General features: G+C 22.7%; 1 protein-coding gene across 1 annotated transcript; it reads right to left on the minus strand.

The window, feature by feature from the left end:
* Positions 1–2,738: 2,738 nt before the first annotated feature.
* OCT59_015115 (uncharacterized protein) lies at positions 2,739–3,113 on the minus strand (the record flags this gene model as incomplete). The annotated part of the gene is made up of 1 exon (XM_066139786.1): positions 2,739–3,113. The coding sequence occupies one exon, from the start codon at positions 3,111–3,113 to the stop codon at positions 2,739–2,741; it is 375 nt and encodes a 124-aa protein (XP_066002627.1).
* Between the last annotated feature and the right edge of the window lie 5,537 nt (positions 3,114–8,650).

An 8,650-nucleotide genomic window follows, 5' to 3' on the forward strand; every position in this document is an offset into this window, starting at 1 on the left:
TATATATGAATCTTGGTTTTTTTTTATTATTTTATTATTATTATTATGAACGGTTACTAACCATTTCCTTTTTTTTTTTATAGGTTCAAGTGGACTTCCAAAAAATGGGAAAAAGGAGAACATTTAAGATTCATAAGTATTATAAATCTTAGATTTTTTTAATATTATGGAACTTCTTTTTATTTTTTTTATAGGTCTTGGGTGGCTTTCTTTCAGAAATAAAGGTTTAGTTTATTAACAACATAATCATGAGGAATTGGATGTTTTGATTTTTTGGTATAACAAAGTTGTTTACCAAAAGGATATGTTCCTTCTTTTATAATTTCGTAATGGAAAGTTCTTTTGCCAAAATATTTAATGAAAGGACTTTGTGAATATATGCTTTCTTCTCTCATTTTAATTGTTATGATTTTTAAAAACTTTTTATGCTAAAAATTTTTTATTTTTATTTTTATTTTTTGTAACGATGAAAAATTTTTTTTCCATGAATATTTTTAATAGAATAATGCAATACCACGTGTAAAATATAAATAATCATCATCTCATAACTTAATTAGTTAAAATTTAAAAATAGATTACTAAAATAGTATCGTCTCATTGCTAAATTGGTTAAATTGATGCTAATTATAATCTATATAAATAAATACGAAATAAACAAATATAAACTTTCACAATTTTTGAATTTTTGTGATGTACCAAAAAAAAAAAAATATTTTATTAAACTCTCGTACAATTAAAAAAAACATACTCAAATTCTGTGATCTCATATAAGTATATTAAGTATATTCTCTCATATAATTGAAAATAAGATTTTATCATCCAGTTTACATTTTAAAAATCAAATAAAAAGTGTTAATATATAGAAAAAAATATTTATATAGGAATAGTTCTAAAATTTCAATTTTGCATGCGAGGTTTTTTGAAGGTTTTTTTTTAAATAAATTAATAATATTTTTTTTTAAATCTCATACTTTTGTAGATTGTATAATAAAGAATGGTCAATATTTCTTTTTTATTTAAATGTAGAGTTGCTTAGTATATTATAGCAGGATACAATATATAGTAACGGTAAGTTGTGTAATTTAGTTTGTCACAAATGGGTATAATCATACTAACGTATAAATTCATTTTATCCTTTATAAGATATAGCGTTTAAATTTTTAGAACGAAAATTAAATTTTTAAAAAGAATTGTTAATTAATAATTAAAAATTTTTTTATTTATTGTATTGATTTCAAAAACAGATATATTCGCAAAAAATTGGAGATTGTATTTATAAGGAGGATCAATGAACAAGATCAAATTAGATAGGGAATAATATAAACACTAGCGGCCTGTACAAAACTATTATGACTCAGCAAACATAATGGAAAAGGCACAATACAACATTTTCGTGAAAGAGAGAGAGAGAAAGCACTGGTAAAAAAATGGTCTATCCTACACATATCCTACACATATTTTACATATATCGGGTACTCAAAATGTAGAAAATCATACACAAATAATACACATATCATACACATATCGGGTACTTATATATATAGTATACCTATCAGGTACCTGATATATGTATGATATATATATTAGTACCCGATATGTGTATGATATGTGTATTATTTGTATATGATTTTCTACATTTTAAGTACCCAATATGTGTAAGATATGTGTAGGATAAATCATTTTTTTACCAGTGAAGAGAGATTTAAATGAAGAGATATGAAGCACATATGCACGGAATGCTAGTATTGAAATAAACTATTATTGATAAAGTTTATTATCAATTGTAATTTTTTGTTAACCCTCAAAAATTTAGCTTTTTTGTATAGACGGGTTCTTTATTTTTATAGGACTAAAGATATTGTTAGAAATACTAGAAATAGCACATTGTTGTTGACATAAGAGTAGCTAAAGTTGAATGCTGGTAAAGTAGTAAAAAAGCATTTTGATTCTTTTATAATATAATAATAATAATAATGTGCAAATCAAATTTTCACTAATAATTATATTATTGTCTTGTCTTACTCATAAATAGATTTTGTATTTTTTACATTAAGAGAAGGTTATTAAAGTTGAATAATTTTATGAAACAATTTATAATAATTATTATTTTATAAATTTCTTATAGAAGTAATTAATATTTTAGTTGAAGCCCAATTTATAGACAATTTTTTTTAAAAAAAATAATTTTACTGCCAGAACAATATTAACTTTTAATACTAGATGTGAAAATTCTTTCAGAAAATATATGTAAAAGCAATAATAAAAAAAATTGACAATTTTCTACATATAAATTTAAATTTGACATTGATCTAAAAAAAATGAAATTGAGTAGAACCTGCTTCAAATTTATGATTTTCTTTATTTTTACCACCTGTTACTTTCCACTTAACGGTTATTTCTCTGTTGACTGATAATCTGGATTTTTTTTTTGTTTATAACTATTATTTTCAAACTCTGCGGATACGTATAACGCACAATTCGAAAACCAATATGTCGGGTAGCAGATATGTATCAGATATGTACCCGATATGTGTAGTATTAATGCAGAAAATCGGGTACCCGATATGTGTAAGATATGTGTAAATATATATATCATATACATATCAGGTACTGATATGTATATGATATGTAAATGATATGTAGACGATATATATATTTACACATATCTTACATATATCGGGTACCCGATTTTCTGCATTAATACTACACATATCGGGTACATATCTGATACATATCTGCTACCCGATATATTGGTTTTTGACTAGTGATAAACAGATGAAACTCAGTTGGCCTTCTCCATAATTACGTTCCCCCCAGTTTTTATCATTTAGTAATCTCTCTATTTCATCAAATGCTCTTTCTCCTTTAAAACTACAAAAATAAAATGATCCACAAGGAGAATAATGCGTAATATGTTTTTTAAAAAGACCAACAAATGCATCTTCACTGCAATATATTGAGAATGTTTGCTCTCCTACTGCAGTATAATGGTTCTTGAGCCGTTTCTGCAATTCTTTAACTATAACCCTTTTGAGATGTAAAAGTTCTGATTTTGGAACTGAACGAATATGCTGTAGAGGTGTGTTATATGCTATGTGTTTTAATGTCTGCATAATAACTTGCAGTTCTGCTTGACTTTTGAAACCTTTAGTACGCGCTTTTTGCAAATAGAGCAGTAGAATCTGGCTGGATTTTAAACGAGTGTCTAAATAAAGAAATTATTAGAAAAAAATAACAAAAAATAAAAAGAAAATAACTAAAGAATAAAAAAAAGTCAAATATATTATCAATAAAAGCTATTTGTATAATACATATATTCATACCTTTAGTTAGATGGGTTGGTAATTATAATAGATGGGTTGGCCGCTACCCTTAAATGAACTTATTTTTATTTTGATGTGAAAATTGATTAAAAATATATATTTTTTTTTTGATCTACATATCACCTAGTACAAGATCTTTGCGTAGCTTATCAAACTTATATTACACAAAAATAACAACAAAGCATTTACGTTATAAAATTGTAATAAACCAAATTTGCCCATATGGCATATTTTAAGAATATTTTAAACTTATAAAAAATACACTTATATTGTACTTAAATTTTAGTTTAAGTATATTTTAAATATAATTTAAGTACTTGGGCAAAAAACAAGTGCATTAAAAGTATATTTTAAGAGTATTTTAGGCACATTTTAGGTATATTATAAGTATATCGTGAATTAAAATTGATACTTATTTTAAATATATTTTAATAAAATTTTAAGTATATTTTAAGTATAAAGACTTTTCATAGGGATAATAATATACAATTTAAAAAAGTTTTACGAATGGAAAGACAACAGTTTAACAAGCTAGTGCAAGTTTTATAGAATAATACAGTTTTTCAAAACAAAGGAAATAAGCTGCAGGAAGACTCCACTTATCTAAATAGAAGTCTTCAGAAAAAAATTTTAAATTTACTAGTAATTTTACCAGTGATCCTATTGGTTAATTGATCTAAAAAAAAAAAAATTATAACAACTTTAATATAATATTTCCTTTTTTAGATGTAATTTATCTATATATAGTAAGATTTTTAAAAATTTTAAATTATAAATTTTACCTTAGATTTTTGGTGACCTATTTTATAAGTAAGTGAGTTCTAATGCAGACACCAGTTAAATTTTAATTAGTAATATTTTTTAGGTATTTAAATTCTAAAGATAATATTTTAAATATTTGAAATATATAAAGGTATGTAATAAAAGCCATTAGAAATAAAAAATTGGAATTTGTTCAATAGCTTCATCGTTAAATTTTTTAGGATAAAAATCTGCAAAGATCTCTGACCTAAATTTCTGCGCAGATTTGCTACCCTGTCAACACACATTAGCGAAAAATTTTTAATAAAATCTGCGCAGATCTGTAAATGTTAAAAAATCAGCGCAGAATTTTAAAAATAAATTTTCAGAAATTTTTGAATTAATTATTGTAATTTATATTGATCACTTTTCAATTATATATTAAAAGCTTTTTATTAATTTCAGTATTTCGATATACAAATTTATTCAAATACAGAAAATATATCTTTAGCTGGGATTTGAAAAATTATTGCATTATTAGGCTTATCATCTAATAATTGATAATGTTTTGTTAGATGTTTATAATGAGCAGGTATAGAAAAATCTTAAAGAATCATTTAAATAAAGGTCAAATAATTTTTTTGACCAGAAAAGGCTGCAAATTATCTTGAATTAATGATGAATTTGAACTAGTTTCAATTATACAAAAGAACTATACTATATAGTACAGAAGTAATATATACAGTAATATGTAATTTATTGTGTGATATTTATTTTAGGGTAAAAAATATACTTATATTTGGCATATTATCAGGGCCAAATAAAATTAGCTTGTATAAGATAAATTATTATCTTTTACTCATAATTATAGAATTAAATTTATTGTGAAAAAAAGTCAATAATACGCGTACTTAATTACACTAATGAATATCCAAATGGTAAAAATATTAAAACTGCATTAATAATTACTTTGTATAACATATTTGCAATATAAAAACTGTATGGATATACTTCTACCTTTACATCATATCATTGTTGCAAAAAAAGAATTAATTAGATGAATGGTTCGTTATAAAGAATACAGCCATATATTGTCAAAACATATTAGATTAGAAAAAATGCAAATCTAATGCAAAAAAAAATAAATTTATCAAGAAAACTGGAACAAGATGATTCAAACTACTGAAATTATCTTATTTTGACCCAATTTATTTTGTTATTATCAATCTTATGCATTATCTTTTTTTTAAATGAATATAGTTTAATAAAGGATTTTAACAGCAGAAAAAGTACTTCAATTAATTGAAAAGAAGATGACAAAATTTTGAGTACCAGTTTGGATCAAACTTCTAGTAAAATTAAATGCAATGAAGGATTTTTTAATTTCATAGCCAATCAATAGCAAAACCTTTTTTAATATATATTACTATAATACTGTTTCCTAAACTGTAGGGGCTAAAATTAATTTTAAAAATTTTTGAATTTTTAAAATATCTTAAAATCTAATGATCATAGAAAGATGAGATTATATTGGTTAAATTCCTATTATTAAGACGCATTTAATGGTAATAAAATTATAACTCTAAAATTGATAAATAAAAAGTTATATTATTAGTTTTTATAAATTATCCTGTTACATAATATTTGGACAATTTTATTTTTATCAGGTTCTTCTTATTAAGACATATCAAATGGTGATAATTTTATATTTTTAGGATTAATAGATAAAAAGATATTTCAAAATTGAAAAATTCTTCTATCTATTAAACTTCCCTTATGTATTTAATTATAATTGTAATTTCTTTTTCAATAAGATTATGATTCTAACAAACATTTCTTTTATACATTAAAAGTCTTGAATTAATATAGATAAAATCTTTACTTAAAGTATTTTTAGCACAATATTGTTGTATTTACTATTTTTATATGCTTTAATTTTTACTAGTAATTCTATTAATTTAAAAAATTAATTATTTTGAAACCTAATAATTATAAAGTATTTATAATTAATATTTAATTTGTAATTTATTACAATAATAAAAAATACTTATTTTAAATACAGATAGATATTTATAAAGTATCAAGTATTTAGTAAATATAAATTTTAAATATTTATTAAGTAATTGCATTTAATAAAGGGTTTAAAATTTAAACGCACCTGTGTTTGAACGCATCTTATAGTATAAGTCAAAATGAAGTTTTAAACTCCTTTTGTCATAGTAAGTAAAGTTATAGAGGAGGCAAAAATACGTATATAATGTGAGTTTATTTATAAGTATATAAGGTATAAATTGCGTTTATTCAAAAAAATCAGAAATTCGACAATATCACATAATAAAATGGTCAGTATTTTTATTATATAACAATTTCTAAAAAAGGGTGCGTTCAAATTTTAATCCCTTTAATAAATACAAGTTTAATATTGGATTAAACTTCATGATGAGGTAATTACCGCTATATTTATAAAAAAGGTTATAAACATAACCAGAAAGAATTTTTATTTAATATTATACTATATATATTGTAAATGTACTACCATTAGTAAATAAATAAATAAATAAATATTAAATTTATATAATATTATATAATCAAATAATCAAAAATATTTAATTTAAAATTTTAAATTTTAAATTAAATTTTGCTTTGATATATTTTTTTTTAAAATTACTGTATATAATTTACTTTATAATTATTTTATCCTTAAAATTTAAAATATTCTTTATCATTATATTTTTAAGAAATATATTTTTTTTTACACTTGCGATATAATGTATTTTCCTTTTTTAATAATTTTTAATTTTTATATATTATTTTGATTATATGATTTCATTTAGATTTCCTATTTTGATGTAAAACCTTATACACTTACTATATATTATAAAAAATCTTACATTATGTATATTTTTAACTGCTCTATAAATTTTTTTAATATATCAAAAAGGATTTAAAATATCATTTTTAATTTTTATATATAACATATTATAGGAGTATAATATAATGAAGATGTAATAAAAAATAAAACCTATTTTTTAATTCTTTTCAATTCTTAATCTCTTTTGCCATTTCAAATATTCTTTTTATTTTTACAAATATACTTATTTTTTCCTTATTTTCTTTAAATATTTTTTTATTTTAATGTATTTTTTTTTGAAAATTACTATATATAATTTACTTTAAAAAATATATTTACATTATAAAAATATCTAATTATTTTGCTTTTTACTTCTCAATTTATTACTAATATTATAACTTTACTATTTACTTTTTATTTTTTTATTTTATTTTTTTTATTATAGCATATTTAGTAATTTATTTTTTTATTTTTTTTTAAATTTTATAGTTTATTAATTTTGACACTTGGAACTATTAAAGTTGCTGGAGAAACTAGAGGGTTTTGGCAAGTTGGCAAAATGCCAAAATGGCGAAACTTTACTGAAACTACAGTCAGACCCCCATATAGTCACCTAATTGGTTCCCATAAAATCAGTGATTGTATAGGGGTGTGCTTATATACAGGTACTATATCTTAATTTTGGCTGAAATTAGTAAATTATAACATATGGGCCGATTCAACGCATAAAATGGATTTGGCCAACATTATCAGATATTTTAAGGGAAATTTGGCTAAAATTACGGTATTTTCGGCCAAAATTACAGCATGTCCAACAGGTGGACAACAGGTTTTTGAGGAGACGATAGATGATTATTATTATAACTTTATACTATCTTGCCAAAAATAATAATTTTGTAACTAAAGTAAATTTGTTAAGCTTTACAATTATTGTTATATAGAAAAAAAATACTTCATTGAAATTTTTTAACAAAAATTTTAATAAATAACAAATTTACTACTTAATGCATCAAATCGGCCCATATGTTTATAAAATTATGTGATCATTACGGATATTTCCTTTTTTGGGGGGTCGTTAAAGCGGGGTAGAGTCACGTGATCGTTGCGATCACGTGACGATCATTGCAAAATATTCGGAAGATAAACAATTACACATTATTTATGATAAATATATGATAATGTATTTTTTTTTTTACCGAAATTTTTTCCCGCTTTCTAAAAGTCAAACGATAAAAATAACATAACACCTTTACGCGACTTTATAAAAATCTTATTTTTTTGGATTTTTTAAAAAAATACACTATTAAGATTAATTTTTAACAAAAAAATCAGCACTTTATTGTTTATCGATCTTTTAGTAAGATATTTAAATATGAAAATGTTTTTTTCAGCTTATTTCAGGAAAATAATAACATTTTTTTCTGTTTTCTAAGCAAATTTATTATCTTTAATATGACTACATCTCCCGCCCCTATTTTGAATATGTCCCCTTTTGTTGTTGCGTCATCAGAAAACCTCACACCAGATGAAATACGAAATCTCCTCTTTAATGTAGATTGTTCTTTAGAAATTCCAATAGATGATTTCAATGAAAATTGGTGGCCATTAATTACAAATATCTGGACAAAGTGGACTTCATATAAACATGTAAATGGTGATGTCTGGAAAGTTTTTGCGTGCTGTCTTATGAAGTTCCGGGAATCAAGTACACGACAAAAGGAAAATGTTCCAAGTG

The sequence above is a fragment of the Rhizophagus irregularis genome, chromosome 23, assembly GCF_026210795.1.
Source record: "Rhizophagus irregularis chromosome 23, complete sequence".
Classification (NCBI taxonomy): domain Eukaryota; kingdom Fungi; phylum Glomeromycota; class Glomeromycetes; order Glomerales; family Glomeraceae; genus Rhizophagus; species Rhizophagus irregularis.